The sequence below is a fragment of the Gastrolobium bilobum genome, unplaced genomic scaffold, assembly GCF_033153095.1.
Source record: "Gastrolobium bilobum isolate Gb01-03AN ecotype WA unplaced genomic scaffold, APGP_CSIRO_Gbil_v1 utg1578, whole genome shotgun sequence".
In the NCBI taxonomy this organism is placed as follows: Eukaryota; Viridiplantae; Streptophyta; class Magnoliopsida; order Fabales; family Fabaceae; genus Gastrolobium; species Gastrolobium bilobum.
The window spans coordinates 630,521-658,106 of NW_026899219.1; the positions used below are offsets into that span (position 1 = coordinate 630,521).

Consider the following 27,586-nt stretch of genomic DNA (forward strand, 5'->3'; position numbering starts at 1 on the left):
GTCTCCAATGTAGATATATATGAGATGAAAAATCAATCCTCACATTATCATCTTACTTACCAACTTTATTTCACTCTCTTATCAAGAAGTCTATATCAATTAAATGCTAATTACGACCGACATCACATTTTTTCTTTGAAATAGATGCCGACATCACAATTTAGCTTCTGTATAACATGACAGATCAGGTTTTACTTGGTACATGGGAGCTTCGTGTTGATAATTGTTAAGAATAAGATTAGTTAACCGACTAAAAAGTTACATACTCAATCAATTTGTCTTCACCTGTTTCAATCCTCTGTTGTACGTAGTTGCCACTTTGTGAAACTAGGCATGTTATGCAAATATTTAAATATGCATGCAGGATCAATTTGTTATATTATATAAGGTTCAATATATCTATGTAAATTTATCTTTTATATATACATAAAAATGTACACGGTTTATGTGGATTCCGGGAGGAGAAGAATAAAATTTTCAATACTACCATTGTAGGTATATCAGGCCAACAGGAATGCGCCACGTTAGCTTGTGTTGTACCCAAGAGAGAAAAAAAAAATTACTTTTGTATTTTGCACCCAATTTTTGGTGTGACAGTAGTACTCTAAAAGCATTCAAAGAAAAGAAAGAAAAAGAAAAAATATGTCTCATACATTGTGTGTAAAAAATAAATTTATCTTTCAGAAACAATAAGTCTTATATATATTAGTAATGCATACAATAATAATTTTCAGCCTCTATATATTATTCATTTAATCCAACATTGCAAGATTTATGATAAAATAAAATATTTATATTTGGTCCTTCCAAAAGAGTTTAGTATAAAACTACATCACTTAACAATCCAAAATGTCACCTGTGATATACAACTTTTAAATAATTAAACCAATCCAATCAACTCCACCAACAAAAATTTTGGCTGTTAAGAAATTATGTACTTAGATCAGCACAAGTTGAATTGATTGACCAAAAAATTTTATACAAAAATTATATAATGACTGTCATCGTGGGTGCATACAAAAGGAGAAAACGAAGTTTATTATCTTGAAAAAAGGACCACACAACTTCTTGGTGAATCCCACGGAAATGTTTCAGCAGGCATGAAAATTAAGGTGGTGGTCCTGAGATTACCAAAGGCACTGAAGCATCTGTTTTTGCTTGTCCGAGTCAGTTTTTTAATATTAACGAAAACCTACACCAAAAGCTGGTTCTATCTTTTCTACAAATATATAAGTAAGTAGGGAGCAGGACAAAGCTTTGATGTATCAACAACATAACAAGGTGAGATGATGACTGATGAGTAGGTTCGGTGCTTAATTGTTGGTGAGCTTGCTTACTTGATATATATCAAATGCAAGAAATTAACTCCAATTGCATTTGTTCTTTCTGACAAGATACTATTAATTGTGTGTGATTAGGCGTGTTAACGGGCCGAGCCGAGCATTAGTCTTAAAAGACTAAGTTTGTATTTAAATGTGTCAGTCTGACCTAGCCTGTTAACTGTTATGAATATAATTATCGGCCCGTGACCTGTCTTATTTACAAAAAATAAAAGTCTGGTTTAGCCTGTTTAAAAAAAATAAAACAACAAAAATTTATCCAAACAGAATATACAATCAACAACACTAGTAATTCCATAAATATTCATAAATTCAATGTATATCCAAACAGCATAATATTGAACAAAATTATTCAAAAAGTCTGTTTAACGGTTTAACCAATAAAATGAGATAAAACGGATTGATGAGAGAGAGGGAGCTATTACAAGTAGTATAAAAAATATAAAATAAAAATTAATATACTAGGTCAGTCTGAGAGACTTCAAAGCCGAGCTTTTGAATTGGAGCCTGAGACCATTTTATTAAACGAGTTTTTATACAAGTCCAAGTTTGGTTCCAATAACCAATTTCAGACATGTAAATGTAGGTCTTCACGAGCCGAGCCAAAGGCCCCTGGTTTGTTTAGCACCCATGTATGTGACTAAATTAGCCTACAATTCTTAGCTACCTAGAACTCATGCACACAATAAGGTCAAAGAAACTCTCAGATGTTTAGCTAATTAAGTTTGCATAATGTGTAAATTAGAACAAAATTATGCAACAACGCGTCGCTATTGTTAACTAATTCCACAAAAGATTACAACGGAGTGACTTAGAAATTGGGGCTAGCTATTTAAAGTTGTGCCTTGACTTATTATTGCAAGTTTTACATTTACCTTCACGTAAAGCTAGTAATTAAGAGTAGTATAGAGAACATAATGCATGTTAGAATCACACTCTAGCACAGATTGCCATAATGCAACGATAAGTCTCTATGTTTAATGGTTAAGCAAAATCGAATTCTTAAAGTCAACAATTTTAATGTTGAACTGCTAAATTTTTTACTCTTACATTAAATATTAAAATAACAACGGCCACGAAGCATTATGGGCAATAATGCTATCAAATTCGAACGGATCATTTGGATGGAATATTGAATCAATAGATTAATCACTTGAATTAAATATATAATAAATATAAAATTATAAATATGAAAACCAACAAGTAGAAATGATCTACTGATGTGTGTTATAAGATGCAAGCTTTATGTTCTAAGTTCTTACTTTTGTAAATTTCATAACACTCTTAGCAAATCCTGATTTGTTTTTAAACTCTCACAAACTTAAAGAAAAAAACAAAAAGCATCTCATTTTTTTATTTTGTTTTCCCTTTTTTCATAAATCGATTTCTCTGTTTTTTTTTTTTTTACCATGTGAAAATAATTGCATTGCATATAATAAGAAACAATTCCTATCTAAAAAATCTCAAGATATGAAGTTATCAACATAATAACAAATGACAGAAATGACAGCTAGGAATTCGTGAACACGGTTTGGCAATATGGAAATACGACCGAAAAATAAAATAAAATAAAATGAATATGAGTCATGCTTCCAATCCATTCCTTTCCAAGTAATGTAACTGACAAATCTCCGTTTGTATTTTACTCTCTATCTTCAATAAAAACTGACTCTTCCGCAGGTTCTTGTGAGTTTCTCACTTGCCACCTACTTTGAACTCGAATTCAATTCCTCCATTTATTTAAAGCAGAAACAAACGCCTCTGAAATCTCTGACCCGATAGTTTAGTCACAAAATCTGCATGTGGGTACGTTGTTGCTTACCGCATCCCACACCTCATTTCTTTAATGCTTAGAGAAATACCAAGAAGAAAGTTACAAGTAAAACCAAAAGAAAGAGAAACTCCACATTATCCTATGCTTTATAGGCTCCTCCTCTGTTTGTTTTCCCTTCAAGTTTTTCAGTTACTTTTTTCTGCTCAATCTAAATCTATTTATTTATTGAGTTGTTATCAATGCGAAATTTATGTTGACACAATATTATAAAATTAAACTGTTAATTTATTCTTATCGTAAAGTTTCTATATTACTTTTTGTTCAATCAATTTATAAGTATATATATATCTGCACACCAGCACTACCACAAACATGAGAAAAAAACTATTCTGGTCCTTCAAACGTTGAACTTGAGGCAAATTTCATTTGAACATGTTCTGCATCAAGGTGAAGGAGAATTAAGGAAAAGGTTCTGGCTTTGAAGCTTTGGTCGGAGAGATTGGCGTTAAGAGCATGGCCATTCAAGCACACATGTATCCGAGTAATGTTAGTTCATCATTTTACAACAATGGTTATTGCAATGTTGGGCTCCTTGAGTCCCAATTCAATTCCCAACAGAAACATGATCAACAACAACAACAACAATTAGAAGAGCCTTTACAACAGTTACATAATGAGAGCTGGCTGAGACAGGTTGATTCCAATCTTCTTGTTTATGATTCAAAAGCACTAAATTCTCCTAGCTTTGTTGTTCAACTTGAGAAGCAGTGGGAAGAGATTGATCAGTACATCAGATTTCAGGTTAGGATTTCGTATTTTCTGTTCATTATTATATTATATCATTATAATACTATATGTCAACCAATTTGATCAGATAGTGCATGCTGATTGTTTTTTTTGTTTTTTTTTTTTTTCTCTAATGGGACAGAATGAGAAATTGAGATTCATGCTACAAGAGCAGCACAAGCAACAAGTGGCAGCATTATTGAAAATAGTGGAATCTCGTTCACTTTATATCCTGAAGCAAAAAGACGAAGAAATTGAACAAGTGGCAAGGAAAATGGCAGAGTTGGAAGATTTCTTAAGAAGGCTTGAGATGGAGAATAAAGAGTGGAAGAAGGTGGCTCAGGAAAAGGAAGCAATGGTATCATGGCTCAATAAAACTCTGGAGGAGATGAGAGAAAGAGTGGCAAATGATGCAGAATCATGCTGTGATGAAAGGAGTGGAAAAGAGTTGGAAGAAGAAGGAATAGCAGAATATAGCGGGGCACAGGTAATGCTTTGTAAAAGCTGTCATTCTCGGAGATCGTGTTTTCTATTCCTCCCATGCAGACACCTTTGTTCATGCAAAGCTTGTGATGCATTCCTCGAGGCTTGCCCTGTCTGCAGAATGCCAAAGAAAGCTAGCATAGAGACTTTGATTTTCTAGCTGATATTTCCAGTAAAGTAAATAGGTTGCTTAGCTGTTATACATAGTCACATTTATGTATGAGCATAACCCATTTGAATGTGTTTACTGTTCCTAGTCTTTGTTTTCTGTTTTAAGCAAAATGCCTTAATACTTTTGTTAAACCATTAAGTATTGAAGAAAGACAATGAAGACCAGTACAAATTGCAGAACCCAATATATTTTCCTTTTTCCAATAATTATTGCTTTAATTTCCATTTATTTTGGATTTTTTGTTATAGTCAAATGATAAAGATTTCATTTTATTTTTTTGCTACTAAGGGTCCAAAACCTATCCATGACCATGTATACCATAATTGCTGCTTTATAAAATTTATAATCAAATAACTTTATAGTCCTGGTTTCTGTACACGGTTACTTCTATTTGTGATGGCCGCACTTTTCACTGAGAGGGGTTTCCAGTGAGTGATAGTGATGGATCACTGGATATGGATAGTCTATTCATCTTTGGGAGGATCGCCAGATAAGCAGACAAAATTCATTGATATTTTACACTGATGATGTCTGCATGTTTAGACTTGGCGGTGCCTATGATGGTTTGCTTTTGTTTGTAAACGGAGGTAATTAATGAATCCAACATTTTATATGTTAGATTACGTAAGAGATTTTATTATTATATTGTCTAATTTGATTCACATTTTCGAAATTTAATTTAAATCATGTGAACTAAAGCAAATATACATATACTGATACTTCAGTTTTACTATTAGAACAAGCTTTGTTTTGATTAATTTTTTTGGGGAAAAAAAGTGAAAATTTCTTCAATAAAATTTCTTATTAATTATTTTTAAATATTAAATAAATTAATCTAAATATATATTGTTGAAAAAATATCGATAGAAAGTTTGAAACTTTATATTATTTAGTAAGTGTAAACTATTTCATTCATATACTATTATTAAATGAAAATCTATCTTTGTATATTAAATTAGACTCTATTTTGTTATGAATAGTTGATTATTGTTAATTATTTTTAAGTGAAACATGTATTTTTTATTTTTTGAATTAGTTTTGTATATTATTTTCTTTAAATTTATTTAAAAATTAATTGTAACTTTTTATTTTTTATATTTTTCAAAATATTTTTAAATTTATAGTACTCTGTGTATACTCAGTAATTTTTTAATAAATACGAAATCTGACTCGTGAACCTTGCGCTCTCTAAAATTGCGACGATCTCGTTTTATATTGTTGCGTTTCGGACCTCATCAAATTTATTATATTATTAATGGGATTCTATTTTCTCATTTGTTAGAGATAATTATCTTCTACTATAGACACATGACATGGAGGAGTCCACCACTTAATAAAAAAAAATAAAAAATGATGGCACAATTTTTCATGTGAGAATAACATGAGATAGTTATCTCATGTAAAATGAGATAATAATTTCTCATTATAAATTTAACATTCCTCCTTTCAGCCACATCAGCAACTTGCCAGTATTGTAACGAACGAAATAGATAAAAATGGAACGAAATAGATAAAAATGAAAATTTGATTTTATTGAGAAAACTTGATCTCAAATGGCTTAAGTGAGGAAATCTGACCTCGTGCGTGTTATTTTCCAAATAATTCTTCTGATTATCTTTATTCAATAGTTCAAGATTTAAATAGATAATACAAGTCCAATAAAGTAACTACCCACTAACACTAGATAAGCTCCACTATAGTTAATGCCTAACAAAACAAACAAAATAACTGTCCACAACCCACTATTTAAACAAAGGGAAAAAAGTATCTAATGTTACTTTAGACAACTTTCTGTAATGTTCATCGAAACGACGTCGTTTTGGGGTTGAAAAATTAAAAAATTAGAATGATAAAGAGTATGATAACCCTGAAATAAATTAAAATTACAAAAATATCATGATTTGTGCCCCAAAACGACGTCGTTTCGATAAACATTAAATAAAGTTATCGTAACTTTAGAAAAAACAAACCCTTAAACAAATGTTCATTTTTTCTGCAGTTAATGCAGATAAGTTATTTACATTGAACCCAAACGACGTCGTTTACGTGGGATGTCTTTCGACAGTGCTTGAGAGATTTCATTTCTCATCTTCGGGAAACCCATATGAAACAATTATGAGCCTCCGTCAAGAAGGGACCATAGCTGAATATCGTGAACAATTTGAACTTATCTGGAGTAAATTAAGGTGTTTTTATAATTTTAATTTATTTTAGGATTATAATTATATTTTTTTAATATTTCAACACCAAAATAATATCATTTTAGGAGTAAATGCAGATAACTTATCTGCAGTAACTACGGAAATATTTTTTTGTTTAAACAAACTAACAATTCATAAAATAATAATAAAATAATAAAAATAAAAACCTGTAACATATTCTTTCTTTTTCTTTTTCTTTTTTATACAGACTTGCCAGTTGCCAGTATTCTACTAGGTTCCTTATTCAATGCCTTCTTACCTCGGAAATAAATGTTTTTTAAATTATTGTTGTAATCTCCAGTTTCACCACGAGCATTAATCATGTAACGCGTCATCTCTTATAAAATTGTAAAAAAAAATTCAACCTAAACATTTAATGTATTGAATAAATTATATTAATAATTTTATTTTTCTAACACGTCTCTCATATCAGAGCTCCTCTCATATTTGAAGGGTGAATAATGTACAGACCTACTTACTTACCTGTGTTAAGAACTTTACAAAACTTAATTAATTATAAATTAAAAAGAGACTGTGAGGATCGAACCTTTAATATTGAGATTTTGATAATATATAAAGAATAAATTAATCTAGAAACTTAAGTATTGATGAGATTCATTATTTATTTTATATTTATATAACAAGGCTTTTTTGCCACACACGCTTTAAGCATTCCAAAGCGAAAGAGCACTATCACATGCAGCCCACACGATTCTCATATATTCATAAAGGAAAATGTTACTCTCCTTCTACATAAGGTAACTTATCTTATTTTCTCTCACTTCGATTTTCGCACCCCACTTTTTACTTCTTTTTCTTTTTTCTTGTAATGGTGGGACCCACCCATTTTCTCTCTACCACATAAGATAACTATCTTATGTGGAAGGAGATTAATAAAACCCATTCATAAAACAATTTATTCTGTATTGATCCCCTAATATATTGAGTCATTTTTATTTGCCTCGCACCACTTTCGCCAACCCAATGATCAACTATAGGCGTGTTCGTGGTCTGGATTGGATCGGTTTTAGAAACAAAAATTATCCGATCCAATCCCTTCGGTTTGATCGTATAATCATCCATTCGATTTTGATTTTTTTTCAAATCCGATCCAATCCAATTTTTTTGGTTTGAATTGGATTGATTTTCAGTTTTTTTAAAATCTTAAAATTTATTTCGTGATCATTGTGCAAATAACATCTTTTGTATATATTGGCTTTGTAAATTTTTTTTCTTGAAATACAAAAGTATTAGTAAACTATAATATAGTTATTTTTTTAGCAATGAGATATGAACCTCTACAAAGATAAAAATTTTGTTGATGAGATGTGACTAGATTTTTTCTTAGGTTTAGTTGATGGGTTAATGGGTCTTGGGTTTAGAAATTTTTAGGCTATGATTAGGGAAAGACCCAAGTAGGTAGAGATGAATTAATATATTGGATCGGTTTGGATTGGATCGGTTTTCATCAACCCATCCAAAAATCGATCCAATCCAATTAAAATTTGTGGTTTTTCGGTTCGGTCACTGTGGTTTGAATCGGATTGGATCGGTTAATGAACACCCCTAATCAACTACAATAAGAGGCGTTTCAAGATTTCTCTTGAGTTTACGATGATGGCTTATGGGTTACATAGTCTTGAGTTTATGAACTCAAGTTTGTGTCCAAAAGAGCAAGTGAGAGATTGTTGGGTTTAATATGCTCTTTTCACTTAAGCTCAATAGCTTTAGTGAGAGTGAGTCCAAAGTCTAATTTTAACCCATGAAACTTAGGGTTAGTTTTGGAGTGGGCAGAGTATATAAACTCTCTTTCCTCCTAATGCCGTCTAGGGTCACAGACATCGGAAACACACCAAAGAGGCAGACGTTCATCATCTGAACGGTTGCCCACACGACTCCCTAATCCCCTTGAGTCATAGCCTGGAAGATCAACCGGAGAATGGATTTTGCTACCGTTCGTGGTGCGTTGCTGCAGATCGTGAGGCTTGAGAAAGAGAACTGAACGTGAGGAATCGTAACGCTCGCTTCTTCACCCCAGATAGTCAAAGCGGTGTTCTTCATTCCTCATCGCATCGGTACGATGCGCTTCCGCGTTTCTGGTGATAAACCTTCAAAATGAACTATACCATAATTTTTCAAATTGATTTAAGAATCAAATAATTTTCTCCAAGTTAATTCAGTTTGCCATAATTGAATCGTGTACACCCTAAAGAGAAATCGCATTAGGCAAATTATCCTGCCATCATTTTAAAAATTAGAATTATTTTTACAAAATATTGATTATCAATTTACTTAATAAAAAAACTGTTTTCTAAAACAATAATCCATCGTGTCCATTGTATTGCCATAATAATAAAGGGTTCATTATAATCATACAGCTTTACAAAATTAATGCAATTACAAAGTCTAAGTGAAGAGTGTTTAAATCTATTTATTTTAAAAAGGTAATTACAATTGTAAAACAAAAATGATTTTTGTCGCTTTATTTTTTATTTATATTTAAGAGCTTGATCCATTAACAATCATATTTTAGAACAAAAAAATTTGTGCTAATGCGATTAATTTATTTAGTCAGTTGTTTATTCATTACACCTGTATTACTTAAATTCAAATATAAGAGTTTGTTAGTAAGCCATGTGTAATTTTAAATGCATTCATAATAACAACTTCATTTAAGAAAAGTACTTTTTCATTTATAATAAGTGTATATAACTCGAGTAAATATTTGTAAAAATTTCAATAAAAAAAATACTTTTGATGTTATAACAAATTACACCAATAAAATGTGGCATATAATTACATGGGAAATACGTTTCTTATGTTACATAAGATTATTTTGTTTTATATAATACAAAAAATGTAATATTCAAATTAAGAAAAAATATATATCTTTTAAAAATAAAAATAACCTCTCCACCAAGTTAGCATCTTTGCCCGACAACTTCTATATAAAGACATCCCCTCCACCAAGTTAGTCATCTAGAAAAAGAGAGAGGAAAGGAAAGCAAGAGAAAGTAGGAAAAGAAAGAAAAAGAAAAAGAAAAAGAGGGAGAAATAAAAGAAAAATGTAATATTAGAAGAGAGCAACTCATTTTCTTCTTTTATTTCTAAGGTTGATTTTTAAATATTTAGAAAATTATTTTGATTCTGTTTTTATCTATGTGTAAAGTTGGTACTTTGAAGTTGTTTTTTTAGAAAACTGATAAGGTGTCATTACTATGTGTAAATATTTTCTTATGAATTTATTCTACTCTTTTGGTTTATTTATTATCTTTGATTTTATCAATTTGATTAATTTATTTACATCAGTTCTGAGAATGCTTTAGAATCAAGACCATAGAATTAAGAAATTCCTTTGACACCAAATGAATATAAAGATAATGTGTAAAATTTTAATTGTATGATTTTAGTGACTGACCCACAAGAGGATTAGGATGGTTATAGGATAAGAAACACCTTATCATGACTTGAGCTCCGCCATACAGAACCTTTCACATTCAAAGACCCACAGAATTTGGGCAGCTCCACTTAAATTTTACACAATTTATTACATGTGATTGTTTCTGTAATTATTTTATCCTTACAAATTTACTTAGAATGATATTTTTCATTAAAGTGATTGGATTGGTTATAGTTTGAAAATCCCATATTACTGAGATTTTATCTCACGTTTGTTATTTTTATGCTAACATTTCTAGAGAATAAACAGGCCAATATGTGTAGCTTTGGAGTAGAAAGAGGCACTCTAGATAAAGATTTTGGAGATTGTACGAAGCTTAGTGGAGTGAATGGTAGAATATAAATATTTCTTTTCAGTTTATAATGTAATCTATAATGTAATCTAGGCTAATTGTAAGAACTCGCACCGTTAACTAAGGAATTTAATTAATTAATTGTGTGATTAATGAGATAATTCTATAATTGATCCTAATGATTATGAGAAGGTTTAAATAATCGTGGTAGGTGATTAATATTGTTGAAAGTCGCTTTTCTGACGAAAAGTGCAGATACCGGTTCTGCTCCATAGTATAAATGTGTATCGATGAAGTATCCCGAAAAATTATGAAAAGTATGTATATGTCACTAGAATAACATATAGGACTAACATAACAAGTTTCAGGTCAAAATAATTAGAACTAGTGCCAGAACTGATACTAGTTAAGTAAAAGAGCGTACCAGAAAGTACTGCGAAAAATAAAATAAAATAAAAATATGAAAAATCCTAGAAAAATGACTAGGTTCAGAATCCTAAGTTTGGGATTAAAATGTTAAGCATAGCTATTAGCGTTAATACAGTGTGGTTAAACTTAAGTGGACTATAAATAGCCACTTGCACACAATCCTAGGCTGAAACTCAGCCATTTCTACATGGGGTTTTCTGGTTCTTGGTTGCTGCCCTTTTCTCCTCCATTGTCACTCTCTTTTCTTCACTTAAAACCTCCAAGTAATCACCTTTGTTCATTGTTCCTTCACCAAAATAGTGTAGGTGAGTGAGAGCAAGCTTGAGAATGTGTGTGGTCTCACATTCTGAGTGTGTGTGGTTGCTGTTTGGGTGATTTGAGGGCTGTGTTCCTGAGTTTGGTTGGGTAAAGTCTTTGTCTTGACATTTTAGGCTTCAAGAAGCCACATTTGGAGAGAAAAGTCCAACTTTGTAGTACATTTCTATGGCTTGACAAAGTCAGAGCCTTGGAGCTGTGTTGGAGGCTCCAAGTCAGTGTCATTTTCGAAGTTTTTGGAGCTTGAGGTATACCATGATCACCTCTTTGTCATTTTCATGATTTAAGCTTGTTTAATCCATTAAAAAGTAAAACTTGGATCATTTGAGTTAAGGACTGTGATTCTGAGTTCATAATATGTTAATGAACATCTATTTAGGGAGTCATTAGGCTCCCAATCGCATTTGAACACTTAAAAATGGAATTATGCAGTGAACAACTCGAGTTTCTGCATTCTGTCTAATAAGTATTCGAATATTTTTCGTGTAGTATTCGAATACTTATCCCTTGGTAGTCGAATACTTCTTGCAGAAGTATTAGGATACTTTTCTGGGAAGAAAAGTATTCGGATACCTTTGAGTAAGTATTCGAATACTGGGTAATATTCGAATACTGTGGTATTTATATTCGGATACCTGGTGGTATAAGGATACTGGGGGAAAAGTATTCGGATGCCTTGTGGTATTCGAATACTTGAGTGAAAGTAGTCGAATACTTTCTGGAGACTTGGAGTATTCGAATACTCATAAGGGAGTATTCAAATACCTCCTGCAGAAACAACATGAAATGACTTAAAATAAGTTAGAAAACCTTAATCACCTGATGGAATCTTGAGCAATGATTATTGATGATTAATTATTGTATAAACAGATTGTGATTGTGCTGTTTGTTTGTGAGCTTGGCTTGGATAGTTAGCTTGCGAGATAAGCTTTCGTGTCCTCGGTTTAGCCATTGTTGGTTCCACCATGCCCCATGGAGGAATGATTTTATGCATGATGTGTTTTCATGTTTTGATGATTGAAATGGTTTTGAGCTGTTAAGTGTAAGGGCCTTAATATGCATGTGTTGTTCCATTTAGACGGTAAGCCTAAGTATGTGGCGTCCTACAATACGGCGATCCTGTGTGTGGGTGCAAGTGGCGTCTTGCACTAAATGTGGGTAATAGACGTATATAAATCCTGCATTTCTCTGGCCAGTAGAATATCTTGACACATATGACATGATTATCTGTTGCATTGCACTGATTTTGGAACTGATATTGTATATTGTTTTTAGAACTTATATTGCACATGTAAGTGAGCTTGGGGTGGAGAAATCCTTAAGGACCCCTTGTCTTACTGAGATTTCTGTTTAGAGATCTCACCCCACGTTTGGTGCACATATTTCAGGTTCAGGTAACTCTGAGGTTGAGACCTCGAACGGCAGGAAACCGGAGCTGAGTTAGACATTGCTGCCTTTATTGTTATGATTGGATGCTGGCATGTTTTCTGCTATGTTTAGGATTATGTTGCTATTGTTGAGACTGTTGTTGGGCTTTGTTGCCTTATTTGGTGAGTATGGGGGTTGTTCATGCCACATTGATTGACTATGTCTTATTTTGAGTTCGAGTTGTATTAATGTGTCAGGATTATGTCCGGACTACATGTTGTAGATCCGTGACTTAGATACTCACCTTTATTTATATATTGAGGTTATTCAGTGTAGATAGCTGTTTATTTGCAATTACATACAGGCAGTATTTTGAAAGTGATTTAAGTATTCAACTTGGTAATTGATAATGACGTCATAATTGAAAAGAAAAAGTTATTTCGCATTTTAATTAAGCGTGGCTTAATACGATGACATGTTAACAAACTGAGTATACACGAGGTGTTACACTAATTCAGATGTAATAGTGAACTTGACTTTAGTTATATGTATAATTAATTTTTAAGTATATTTTATCATATGCCTTATTTTATTTCCATTGCGTTAAAATCTTAGTATAATTCCCACTCTTTTATTTAAAATAAGAATTAAGAAGTAATGTGATATCCTCTATGCTAGTCGATTATAAGGAAGGTTACAAAAAATGTGGGTGAAATACTAGAATGCACTTTTTTCTTTCTCCCTTCTTCTAAGTAGGCCCCACCCATTTTTTGGTGTATTGCATGAAATAAATTATCTCATATAACATGAGAAACATATTCCCCTAAATTTATTATGTAAAATGATTGACAATTTGTTTAGATAGGGTTCAAACATAGGATCCACTTACTCTAGAACAACTCTTAAGTTATAATACTTTTATTTTTATATTTATTATATATATATATATATATATATATATATATATATATATATATATTCAATTTAATTAGTTCAATGAATTATCCATTAGTTTGAGCACATATTTAGTATTATAGGAATCGATACTCCTTTATAAAAATAAGTAAAAAAAAAATGAGATTTAAGTGACATTAACCATAAATGAGTGGTTAAAATAGGTAAAATCAGTTGAATTATTTTAATTTAAATAAAGAAGGTATTGGTTTTTTTTTTGGTATATATAAGGTATTGGGTTTTTAGTATTAGGGGAGTATTGAAAATATTTTTCACTAATTGTACCAGTAATACATTGATTCTGTACTCCAACTGAATCAATAATCTATCAAAATTTAATAACATTGGATAACCTAATGACAACTCAAAATTCACAATAGTTCATCCAACATAAAAATAAATCTATATAATATTAAGGAAAATATAAAGATTATGTTGCAGAAAAAAAAACGAATTTCATGCATTTACTTGGATTTTAGCACCACATCTTCTTCTTTTTTAAATGGGGGGGGGGGGGGGGACCATTTTTTGTGTCTGCAGAAATCTTCCACCTTTTTCCTGTAACATAACGGAATCAAAACCTTAATATGAAATGTAGGGTTATGTTAATTTTACATTGGTTGAAGAATAATAAATCTGACATCAAATTTTAATTATTAATTTGCTTGAAACTAATTGCTCTCATATTCATATATAATAAATTAGAGTTACTAAATATAAATAGCATACTAAAATTGAAAGTATTATTTATACGGATGTAAATAATACCCATTGATTAACTTAATAGATCATTGTTACTAAAATCACGTGTCTCATCATCATCAATATGACAAATGAAATTTAAAATTATGATGCACTATTCTTAATCCTCTAGTGTCACATTTGTTATCGCATTCTTAATTCCACCTCATCTACGTTTTACAATCGGGCTTTGTTTTTCTCAGCATGAGAAGTGAAAATTATCTACAAACACATATTTTAGACATATCTCATCATTAAAAAAATTAAAAATTAAATAAAATTAAACACACAAATTAATATATGTATGGCATAAGAAATACTTTCTCCAATAACATGAGAAAATATTTCTCCATCGCAATAATATATTTTTCTAAGAACATGCGCTCAAATGGCATCTGCATAGATGCCGAAAATAGCAATGAAGACTTATATACTATTAATAATATTAGAAAGTATAATTTATTTAATTGCATTTATCCTAGCAACTATTTTATTGTTAATATTATATGAATCTATTTGGAAGGTGGTGCAAAAATTTGTGTTATGGGATAACAGTGAAAGCACAATCACACATAGAACATAATGCAATTGTAGGAAACTAGGAAGCAATATCTAAGGCATAACAAATTGCAGAAAATTAAAGCTAAGCCTAGTATTAGATATTGTGTCCTTAAGACAATTTTGCCCCCTCTACGATACTTAAAGTTAGTGGACAAATGGCTTCCAGGAAAGAATGAGTTATCTCTGTTTATGGAGGCACTACCAGGAGAAACAACACCGGCGGACACAATAAATGTTGACCAATAGCAGACAAAGGCAATATATGTGAATTAATTTTGGTAAATCTTTGGAAAGTAGTCAGAAAATTTTGTAATTATTGTTTACAGGCCTCTGATATTTATAGAGGTGAATGGTCACAAGACGAAAAGTCATGACTATTCAAAAATGAACAGACGTGACTGTTCGATTATAAAGAGGCACGTCTCTTTGTAACTGAAGATACACAACTATTCACAAACGAAGAGACGAGACTGTTCAAAATGAAAAAAAAAACACGATTCTTCTAACTTCTTATTCATAACTCATTTATACAATGAAATCTCACTAATTTATAATCATAGCAGAAGAGTACATATTACGGTAGTCTCTTAAGATTTACTCATGGTAATGGTATATTGATATATATTGAATGAATTGAAAAAATATAAAAGTCTCGTAATAGAATTCCTCGAAAGGTAACAGGTGTGGATGTATGCTCAAATTTTTGGGGGAACTGGTATTTTAATCAATATAATAAATATATTCAAATATTTCATATACCATATTTTTTTATATTCAATTATTCAAGTGTAATTCGTTTAATGTATGAATTAAATATTTATATTTATATAAATAATTTATGAAAAAATATTTATTATTTCAAAGGACATAATTTTGTAATGAAATGAAGCGTGTTTTGATGGTTTTTTACATTTTTTTCTCTATTTCTTTCTAATTTTACGAAAAATAGATAATGTAAAAGGCCTAGAAATACATGGCTTATCACCTCTCGTGTCATTGGAGAAAACCTTCTCATGTCACTGGAGATAGCCTTCTCACATCACAGACTCCACCAATATTTGGGTTCACCAATTATTTAAGTAATGAAAAAAAAGCTGGCACGAGAAACAATGGCTCCTCGAGAAAAAAACATCACCTGTTTCATGAGAGCCTTATTTTTCATAAAAATAAACCTAAACGATAAACACTATTCTCATTATTTATAACAAAAGAAATATAGAAAATTTATTTGTCCTTTTTTTTTTGGTAAACAACTTATTTGTCCTTTTAAAGTATAGTCATTTTAGTTAAAATGATTATTTTTTATTTAATATTTAAATTAAAAATACTTCTCACTTTCTCTCACCATAATTTTTAGGGTTTGATGTTGTCCTTTTAAAGGACATAGAGTTGTATTATTTTAAATAAGAGAAAGACAAAAGCAAAGAAAATCATGGGAGGAAGTGAATGATTTTTTAATTTAAATTTAAATAAAAAATATTAATTTGTGGTATTTCTCTTACTTAAAATGACATAACTCTATGTACTTTAAATTTTAAAATGACAAACATTTCCCCTATTTTTTATTATGTAACTCTTTCTCTCACTATAAAACATTGTAATTTTGACTAAAATGATATAATCATATATCATTTTAAAGGACAAACACTAATTGCAGTAAATATATTGAATACAAAATATAAATATTATTTACGTATTTAGGTATTAATTATTTTTATGTATATATTTTTAGGGTTTATTTTTTCTGCAACAAATGTATATAAGTTATCTATATAGTCCAAAATGACATTATTTTGAAAAGAAAATCAAGGTATTTTTGTAATTATAATTTATTTCCCGTTTATATAGTCTTTCTCGTTATAATTTTTTAATTTTTCAATCAAAAAGACATCGTTTTAGGAGTGAATATAGATAATTTATCTACATTCACTATAAAAAGGGCCTGTTTGGTGTGACGTATAAGGCATGATAGTATAAGCTTATACTATACGTTATGACATTTCCAGTTGTTTGGTGTGACCATCGTATAGTATAAGCTTATACAGCATAATCCCTTAATACATCAAAATGATGTATAACTTAATCCGGCCTAAGGATGAGGGATAAGGTCTGATAAGAGATTGATGTATTAACTTCGTTGATTAATGTAATTTTCAAAAATTAATATATTATTTTAATATTAATCTATTAAAATAAAATTAATTTTTCAATATATTAATTTTTAAAATATTGAATATTTTTATTTTTATAAAAATTAATTTATATTTTGGACACACTGATTAATAAATTTTTATAAAAATTAATATCATGCGATATTTTTTTAAGAATTATATAAATTCTTTATTAAAGGATATTTTTATTAAAATTTATTTTTATCATACATAATATTATACAGTACATTACCAAATACTAGATGATATTATCTTATATAATATATTATTTTATACAATACCGTGCCAAACGCTGGATAGTATTAAAATTCAATCAGGTCTTATACAATCAGGCCTTATACTATCAGGTCTTATACTATCAGGCCTTATCCTATACTATGCACCAAACATGCCCTAAGACCATTTTTTTTTCTTCGTATGATACAAAAGCGGACTTATATTGTTTAAAATAATATTTTTTTTTTTTTGGATAAATGTTTAAAATATTATATGATTTATGGGAAATTCTTGCCTCATTTTACATGGAATAACTATCTTATGCTACTCTCGCATTAAAAATTGTGCCACCACTTTTTTTTTTATAAGAGATACCTGTATCCAATAACATGAGAAAAATAGAACCCATGGTTTAAATACAAATACACTGGTTTTCGTGCAAAGAGTGAAAATAAAAAAGAAAAAGAAAAAGAAAAAGAAAAGGAAAAAGCAGCATCCAAAATAAACAAACGAAGGCAGTGCCACCCCAAGTTGCCAATCACAGTTGTTCCTTCTTCCGATCTAACCGTCTTTCCTCTTGGCAGCGCACTTCTTCCCCTCGCCGGCATCCACCGTACTGTATCTCCGCCGGTACCTTATGACTATCTCTCTTGCTAATACCATTATTCCTTTCAATCCCTTTTTCTTTAACAAAGTTGGTTCAATTCATTCGATATTATTATTATTTTTCCTTTTACAAAAAATGGAGGGTAGTTCAGTAGTTTTCTTGAAATTTCTAGCATTTTAGGAGCAAGCGTTGCCAGTGCACTTGTGCAATGAATCTTCGATTTAGCGACTTCAAGGTTGGGACATTTCTGATTTGGAATCGATTTCTGATTTGACTTTTTGAAAATTTTCTTTTACAAAATAAAAAGATTGAGCTAATAGTTGAGTTACCAGAAACTGCGATTTGGTATGTTAACTTATTTGGACGAAACATTGTGGAGAGGAGAAAAATTGATTGAAGATGAAATTTAAAATTTTATGCCACAGTTCCCTTTTTGCTCGTTTCTATCGGAGAAATAAACTAAGAAAGTTCATTATCAGATGTCGATATGCGGTGATATCAGATGATTGGGTTTTCGTTTTTTTATATTTGTGTGTCTGCATGAATAGTTAGTTAGGTAGGTAGGTAGATGATTGTCAACTTATGCATGTTCTGTTATGGTTACATGTGCATGAGATGGTAATACCTGTGTGCATGTGTCCTTGTAGATTTGGATTTCTTACCGGAAACTGTGTATGCAGGTGAATATTTGACTGGTACTCCTACACTTATTAGTCAAGTTTTAGAATATAAAGAAGCTTCAATGGCCAAGAAACCTGAACCAAGAACCAGTAAATTGTCTGTGTACCTTTACATTCCTAATATCATTGGTGGGTATTTAACTATACTGGTGGATATTTCGTTTTATTCTCTGATGTTTACTTAAATATTGTAGAAACCGTAGTGTTCTAATGCTTATTGTGTTGATAAGAATAACAGGATACATGTATACAACTTCGATATAGGACAGATGAACAGAGTAGTACAGAAAATTTATGGATGTCACTTTTCTTATTGCCACATTTCTTATTATTGGATTGTTCAAGTGATTTTACTCAAGTTCACACTCTGTAGTTCTCCATGACTTTACTGTCTTAATTATTGACCATGTCCGTGATGATGCAGGATACATCCGGGTTCTTTTAAACTGTGTTGCTTTCTCCCTATGTTTAACAAACAAAATTCTCTTCTCTATTCTCTACTTTTTCAGGTGGGATACAATTTTTTGGACTTTTTCTAGTATTGAGTTTTTTCCTCTTTAAAGTTTATGGGATGGGGGAATAATTTGGCTGCATTTGTGTTGCCAGCTTTGTATGCGATGCTGTGGATGGCTGGTGTGCTCGCAGATTCAATCAAGGTATAAACTTTATTGTATATGTCAGATCACTATCTGTTTATCTGTTGTCAATGTTTTCTATTGAATATGTAAATAATGTCAATACTCAACTAAGAAAGTCCTTACACACAATTTGTCAATGTCCACAACGGATGTCATTGCATTCACATACATCACACTATCATTCTTGGGCCAAAGTTGGTCGATAAATTAAGGGATAACTATGTTTTGACTCCTTGTGGTTTAGAGCATTCTGAATATGATCACTGTGTTAATTTTCTTTACCCTAGCTGCATTCTGTTTTGTGAAAATGGGTAAAGCATGATTTTTGCTAACTTTTTTTTCCTTATTATTGAGTGCTTCAAAACCATTTGGAACTTTAACTCTTGAAAATCAGTTTGAAACTGAGGGAATATCACAGCTTGAATTGGCTTAGATATTTGTCTTTGAAGTATTTACAGTTTAAATTTGCGGCCATATATACTTTTTCCGGTCTAAGTGCCAACTGCCAAGGTTAAGGATGATTTATTTTGCTCCAATGAATGCATTCTGTTGACTCTTTGACTTTTACATCTTTTATAGAACACTGGGTCGACCATAAGCAAGTTTTAGATAAGAAAGTAGAGGGGTAATATGGCTCATATGCTAATAAGGGTTGGCTTAACCAGTATGATCAAACACTGTCTACAAAAAAGTTTTGGGTTCAAATCCTGCTGGTGGTTTTTCATAGGTATACCATGTGTAAGTACCACGGGAAGCCAGACATGTAGCATGCCCTTACTGTGGAATTGGGAAAACTCCCATCTCTCTAAACTTTTTTTTTTCAGTAATTATTCCATATGATAGACAAATATACTAATCTAGCATTTTTCTTTTTTGTGTTGTTACTTTCTTGATTTAGTGTCAACCTTTGGAGCTGTGCTGGACATGGTAACAGACAGGTCATTCTCTGTTCTCTCTCTCTTGCATGCAAGCCAAAGGAATGTGTTGATTGGTGCTGCTATAACTTCTTTACATTGTTCGATTCTTGTGTGCTTTGAATTAATGTGGCTTCTTTATTTCCAGAATCAGCACTGCTTGCCTACTTGTAGTTCTCTCCCAAGTATACAAGTGAGATATTTCTCCTTTCAAGCTGTTCATCAGTCGATGTAACATTAAGCATGTGCACCTAACTTTTGTGCTGAACTTGTGTAAAGGCCTGGCCTGATCTTCGTGTCATTGCTCGCCTTAGATATTGCCAGTCACTGGCTACAAATGTACAGGTAATGTATGTCAACTTTGTGTTTTTTCTCCCTTAACTCTAATTGTATGATTCAAAAGTTACTTGGTTTGGTCATGATGAAGTTCTTATGTTGGATTTTTACTCGGAATGCAGCACTTTCTTGCTGGGCAAGGCTAGTCATAAAGATGTTAAAGACAGCAGCAACTGGCTTTTCAAGGCATATTATGGAAATAGGATGTTTATGGCCTACTGTTGTGTCTCATGCGAGGTAATCATAATACCGTCTTCTTGATCTTTTTTGAATAAACCTTTAATAAGTATTGTTTTTCTTGTTCTTATCATTTATATCTACAGGTTCTTTACTTGATCCTGTTTTATCTTCCGAAGAATCAGACGGAGACCTTGGTGGATGTAAGTGCTCTATGTGGATTTGTACTGCTGTTAGATGATCCAAGATGCCTGGAGGGTTTCCTGCAATCATCTTAGTTTATCTGTTGTTTCAATTTTCAGGTTTTATCAAGTAATTTGCAGAAGATATCATTACTTTCTTTCCTAATTGGTGCTAGTTTATTTGGATGGGCAATCAAACAAGTTATAAATGTCATTCAGGTTCGTACATGATATATTTATGCTGGGTATTTTAGATGATGAGATGCTGTATATATTTAGTGTTTGACCACTCCCCATCTCCGAAGGAAAAGAAGAGAAAAAAAAAGCAGCAACACATCCAATCTCCAAAGAAAATAGGATGGCACTAAATTGTTCTTATTTTTTAATTTGGAATATTCATCCTGCTAGTATCACAGTAACAGAGAATGGTGTGCATTCAAATTTGCTTTCTGGCTAAAAATTAAAACTATCACATGTAAACATGCTTTTATATTTGTAAGTCAGTACGAAACTTCATAAACTGTATTTTATTGAATAAAGTAATAGGAATGTACTCAATTGCAAATGGTGACATTCGTTCAATTTGCTGAAGCTTTCAAGTTATGCCTAGGATTGTTGGTTAGACAGTTTAAATGAGGATTTAGATTCAGCACATTCAGTGACTAGCAGTTTATGTTGTGCCTCAGTGCACTTTTGCTTCAGTTTGGATATATTAACTCTTTAGCATGACTTGGTAACTGCATATTATGACTTGATAATTGACTTAAAGGGTCTTGTTCTTTAAAGAAAGTCTTGGAATAAGAATAGATTGATTGATTGATTATTATTATTATTATTTACTTAGCTCCAACTAGTATGTGTTCAACTGATGCTTTTGACCTATTATTTAGTTATTGATTTAGTCCTGCATTTTAATCTTCCCTAAGACCCTTGTGATTTCAGATGAAGACAGCAGCAGATATGTGTGTGCTTTATGACATCGACAAAAAACACAAGCACTGATGTTTCTTCCATGACCATGAATTCCTTGCCTTTTGCTTTTAGTACCAAGTTTTGAGCTCAAATATTAATATTAGTATCCCTGGATGGCAATTGAGCTGATGAAGTGTTCAGTTTTCTATCATTTGTAATGGAAGAAATTGAACGATGCCGAATCAAAGAATCTAGCTTTACATGTAGCAAACAAATTCTGTAGCCGAGGTCCATTGCTTTTTTTGTTTACCCACTATTAATCAAGCTACAAAACATTTGTTCAGTTCTGAATTTAGAATCCATTGAAGTCTGTATTATCAGCTAAAGAGGAATAGGGTTATACTACCAGTTGTGAACTTTTAATCAGTTTTTTTTTTGTGGGGGGTGGTGGGGGGAATAAACTGAATAAACACCTATGTTCAACACACTCACTGAATGTCATTGCAATTTCCTGTTACGGGGTGACTCGGGGCTTGCAGGATTGATAAAACAACTAAATCCTTCATATTATGCGTCATTTCATGTATAACTCAAGAGATTGTTCTAGTACAGTGGCAATTATTAAAGATAGTATAAAATTATTAGTATGATCTTTTCTTCGCAACTCTTTTGGTTGAATTGGTGATGCAATATGCATTGTTCATTTCTTGGGAGTCTAATATAAATATCTATGTGAATCTCATCCTAAGTATCAAGTGGTTTCAGCGAAATATAAAAAACGTAAGGGTCTTCTATAAATAATTGATTGGACAAATTTATTGGGTTGCTGACTTGTTGCAATTGCTCAGTAGGTGATGTCTGTCGCGACTAATTTCCGTCTAGGTAAACACCATTTTGTTTGTTAATTGCATACGTAGCGCGATTGATTGGGGAGAATATGGTTATGGTATTAGCCGTAGGTATCTAGAACGATATTAGATACACGAGTTTAATTAGATTTTAGTTCAAGCAGTAGGCAAATCAGTAAGATAGAGAATATAACTTATACTGACATAAAATAAACATGACTTTTTTTTTTAATTTTAACACAAGTAAGATATCACATTCACAGTAATTCGATAAGTAACGGAATTTTGAAATATTGGTCTACTTATTTTAATTTAAGATTTATATTTTTATGCTAATATTATATTAATTTTATATGTTATTATATTAACATTATATTATCTATAGTTTCTTACAAATTGCCGGACTCGCGTTACTTATCACTTACTATGATTTTCGTGTCACGTCCTTGTCCCCGTATGTGTATGTGCTTCCTAGCTACAATCTGCTCATTAGGTACAGTTATCGGAGACCTGAAAATAATGGCCTCCAACTCAAGCTTCACAAGAAAAGCCGTGAGAGAGTGATTTGATGCAATAATGTTACAACTTCCAAAAAGTAATGATTAATTTTTCATCCTATTCATATAACGCTCGTATATCACTTGACGAAGCACTCCCATCTATGAATTCAGTATCATATACTGGTTGAGCTTGCTCCTTCAATGCTAAGCCCAAGCGTATTGAAGAGTTTTTAAAAATCCTAAACCCTAGATTCCACTTCTCCTCTATATATTCATTAGTTGTGGGTGAAAGCAGGTCAGAGAATTTTTTGTTTTGAGAGATTTGTGAGAAAAGCTTTAAGCTTTGTATTTGAGAGACCTCTAGAGAGAGTTTGAATGAAATACTTCTAGGGAAGTTTGATTATCACCATTGTTGGAGAGGTTGCATTAACCATCACTTTGGTGAATCTTGATTCTTTGTACCCTTATTATTATTGTGGACGTTTGAAAAGGACTAGGTCCCATGGATTATTACTTTTTTTTATTGAAGAAAGTTTTTCTAAGTTAAAATCTGCTTGTGTTCTCTTTCTCTCTCCCCTTTGTATTTTTTGTTTTTTCGCTGCGCTGTCCGACCTGGTGAAGTTCAGGCCGAGTTAAGATTGCCGAGATCCGAGATTCAAGATCTTGTTGATTGACTTATGTGAGAAGGCTTCTGATCCAAGTTAGGGAACCTAGTTCCCAACAATTCTGTATGTCAATTTCAAGGCATAATACATAAGGCTAAGCAGAATATTGGTAAAATCAATTGAAATCTACAAATATAACACAAACATAGTTCTCAGCTGCAGAATTATTGAACATACCAGAGTTCTATACATTCACAAGGGTAGTCAAATAATAGACAACGATCAATATCACATGTTGCATGGATGATGAACTTGCTCCAAACAATCAAATTAATCTCTAACGTCCCTACTTTCATCTTGACACCAAAACAATGTTCATCAAAAAGGTTCCAGGCTCATTGAAGTGTATTAATACAGGCTAAATCCAAAAAACTGGCTAATGAGGATGGCAAATCCGAGGGCTATTGCGACAAGAGAAGAAGCCCAAGTAAGTTTCTCAGTTATTCTAGGTACTCTATCCTTAAGTGCCTGGCTACAAGATCCTATAAATACCGTATAGCTTCCCATTGCAACTACAGTTCCAAGTAAGAACATGATGAGAAATGCAGCACCAGCCAAGCGAGAAGGCAAAGCAAGGGCAGGCAACACCATCATCAATGCGTCTGGTTGCAGTCCATGAACTATTCCAGTGGCAAAAGTAGCAAAACCAATCTTCTTCTTTCCTACTGTAGGATTATCAAGTGATTCATAGACACTGACATCACATTCACCATTTTCTAAAGCAACACATGGGGTAGGCACTTCTGAAGCTTCCCTAATTCCCATAGCACCAATTATTAGCAGGGTAATGCCCACCACCCTGGTGCCCCAAGTTCGAATAATTTCAATGTGAAGTCGATCTTTTAGGAGCAAAAATATTAAGCCAAAGATAACCTGGCCAGCATCATGGCCACAACCCCAAAGGGCTCCCACAGCAGCACTCTCCATTTTGGTACGGCCAATGGACAATGGAGCCAAAGCTGCAAGGTGGTCAGGCCCTGATAGTGTGTGCAAACAACCAGCAATGAAACCAGTCCAAGCACTACTTAAGAGCTCAGTGCTGATTAGTTTTCCACCAACTGTGGTCTTGGCAGCATTTTGAAAGGTTGCAAAAGCTGCTGGAGCAAAAGCTGGTTGGATTAATATCATAACAAGAGCAGCAAGTATTACAAATTTCCGAGCTGTTATTGCCTGAGAAAAAATAAAATAAAAAAAATACTGTAATGTTTAAACATCTAACACAAAACTACTGCGTACATTGAGTCTATATAACCCTTGTAACCTTCAAACTCAACTAATTCAACAGAATAACCTTCTAAGAAATCCACATATCAATTGAGTTACACATGACTTAACAAGTATGTCAATGATCATGATTTACCTGCAAAACTACATGATTAAAATGCTAATTTTGGTTATGGTTCAAGACCAGCAACAAGCCAACAACAAACCGCATTATTAAAACAGAGCTGTAGAGCAAAACAGTAACAGAACTGCCACATATATATATATATATATATACGAACAGGGTTATATTTGACAAATATTTTTTTTACAAATTTACAAAACTACGCTATGTCTGATTAGTAATACTCTACTCAAGAGTATATTACCGGTGAGACATAGTATAGTTTGTAAACAAAAAAATTTGTAAATATAACCTTTCCGGACACACACAAACATATATATATAATATTTTGCTAAAAAAAAGTAACAGGGGTAAACCATGTTCATAGAATTTCTTAATCCTAATAATTAAACGGATTCCCTGTAGACCAGTGACAAAGGGAGATGCTTTTAATTCAAATCACAAGAAGGATGTTCCAGAAGACACTGTTTATGAAATAGAACACCATCGACTTCAAAATGACCATGATATTCCATGTAAACAGCACCAAACGCATACGAGGTCTCAACAATCATGACAGAAAGCACATACCTTAGGTTTTTTGAAATCCTCACCAGTGATCTGATTGATGGGGTGGGACACGGGTAAGGAGCTGTAAGAATAGGTGGCTTGAGAGGACGAAAGACATGGTAAGTTATTGGGTGGTATTGATGAGGCAAAAATGGGAGTAGGAGGCGATAATGGAGATGGGTTTTCATGCTTGCAAGAAATTGAGGTGGCCCATCTGAAGGAGCAACGGGTTGAGGGTAAAAAATTGAATTTTGAAGAGCAAAATGAACTGGTTCGAGGGAGAAAAGTGAAGGGCTTGAGATTAGTGTTAAGAGAAGGAAGTGAAGAAGAGGATAGAAGCCTATCCATGGCTTCTATCTGCAAGAGGTAAAGAACCGAAGCAGAGGAGAAGAAAGACTATTGGATTGGATAAAGTCTACGCACACACACAGAGTCAAACAACCATAACATATGCATTAACGTTTTCTATTTACGGGTTTTTGACGTAAGGAATACGAATTTCAAAAAAATTCACTTATTTAGTTTCTTTACCAAAATTTTTATTGGACTAACGCAGAAAGACACGTTTCAGGTGGTTACACGTTTAGTCGCGCACCTGATATATGCGTATTTCTGACAAATCTAAGTATATCTGTACTATGTACGTGTCTGAATACGTCTGTATCAAGTGCACGTTTTTTGACAAATTTGAACACGTCTATCTGAATATGTCTGTACTATGTACGTGTCTGAACACGTCTGTATTAAGTGCACGTTTTTTACAAATCTGAACACGTAAATACCTGGTGCGTGTCTGAACACATCTGTACCTTGTGAGCGTTTCTGACAAGCACAATATCAAGATGTGTCATATTCAGGCATGCATTCCACAACATAGTCTTATCACAGTTAAAAACACGTATGTGTCTGGTGCGCGACTAAACTCATAGTCACATAAAATGCGTCTTTGAGTATTAGTCCGATAAAACATAGGGTGAACAAACTATACATGTGAATATTTTTGAAATTCACATTTCTTTGATAAAAAAACCCTCTATTTACTAACCCCTCTTCATTCTTAACTACAGCTACTACATTAACGAAGTTACCATCCTAATATGCTACTTAATTGTTAGGCTAACTCTTAATTTAATATTTAGGTTATTAATGAGTAATGTATACAATGATATGAGCTCAATATGATAAACATTATATCCATTTACTATTTTTCTTTAAATAATTTATAAATAATACAAGTATCCTAACAACTTTTTAATATTTAAATTTAGAATTAAAAGAATACCAAAGAGATATGTACGTATTAGTATTAGGCCTTAGTTTAAGACTTTAATTATGCTTTCACATTTTCAATACATAGTTTAATAAAAGTGTCTTACAAATAAATAAATAAAAATGTTGGATTGAAGAGCTTCACTAATATGACCTATAATAAATGCTTTTCTAGTAACAAAATTATCCTCTCGGTGATTTTTTGATTTTTGTGCAATAATTTTTTTTTTTTTAATAAATATGTACTCCATCATAGGATATATATGCAATATGAGATCACTATTCTCCGGTTGCAGTATTTGGACTCCATCAAAGTATTTGGGTCTTTTTAGGATGAATAATTATAACATTATTAAACAATCCTTTTATATACTAATTTTTAATATTTTTTATTTTGTTGCAATTTTTTTTTGAAACACTCACATAAAAATGAGTGATTTTCACTAATTTTCTATCTCTTTGTTTTATAATAGAAACTACTCATTCTTATGTAATTTGTGCAGTAAAAAATAAAAATAATTTTTCCTATTATATATTTATGTTGGATTCGTTATTTCTATAATTAATGTAAATAACTTATTTACATCGAGTTCAAAATGACGTTGTTTTGAGACAGAAATCAAAGTATTTTTATAATTATAATTTATTTAAAAGTTATAATAGTCTTTTTTATTATAATTTTTTAATTTTTCAACCTA

General features: G+C 31.9%; 3 protein-coding genes across 4 annotated transcripts; 2 read left to right on the forward strand and 1 right to left on the reverse strand.

The window, feature by feature from the left end:
• Positions 1–3,627: 3,627 nt before the first annotated feature.
• LOC133288424 (probable BOI-related E3 ubiquitin-protein ligase 3) lies at positions 3,628–4,543 on the forward strand. The gene is made up of 2 exons (XM_061486176.1): positions 3,628–3,915; positions 4,043–4,543. Exons 1-2 carry the CDS (start codon positions 3,628–3,630, stop codon positions 4,541–4,543), a joined length of 789 nt encoding a protein of 262 aa, XP_061342160.1.
• Positions 4,544–17,748: 13,205 nt separating this feature from the next.
• Positions 17,749–22,102, forward strand: LOC133288410 (CDP-diacylglycerol--inositol 3-phosphatidyltransferase 1-like). Of its 2 annotated transcripts, XM_061486163.1 has the most exons (12): positions 17,749–17,893; positions 18,043–18,105; positions 18,551–18,679; positions 18,975–19,059; positions 19,157–19,206; positions 20,087–20,126; positions 20,251–20,295; positions 20,382–20,447; positions 20,561–20,675; positions 20,762–20,818; positions 20,918–21,016; positions 21,740–22,102. In XM_061486163.1, the coding sequence occupies exons 3-12, from the start codon at positions 18,613–18,615 to the stop codon at positions 21,797–21,799; spliced, it is 684 nt and encodes a 227-aa protein (XP_061342147.1). In that variant the 5' UTR covers positions 17,749–17,893; positions 18,043–18,105; positions 18,551–18,612; the 3' UTR covers positions 21,800–22,102. The 2 variants fall into 2 exon arrangements, with proteins under 2 accessions (XP_061342147.1, XP_061342146.1); XM_061486162.1 differs by lacking the exon at positions 18,043–18,105.
• A 1,732-nt stretch (positions 22,103–23,834) lies between these two features.
• LOC133288405 (chloroplast protein FOR GROWTH AND FERTILITY 2-like) lies at positions 23,835–26,032 on the reverse strand. Its single transcript, XM_061486158.1, has 2 exons — positions 25,641–26,032; positions 23,835–24,892 (listed from the first exon to the last, which is right to left on the reverse strand). The coding sequence occupies exons 1-2, from the start codon at positions 25,965–25,967 to the stop codon at positions 24,071–24,073; spliced, it is 1,149 nt and encodes a 382-aa protein (XP_061342142.1). The 5' UTR covers positions 25,968–26,032; the 3' UTR covers positions 23,835–24,070.
• Positions 26,033–27,586: the final 1,554 nt, after the last annotated feature.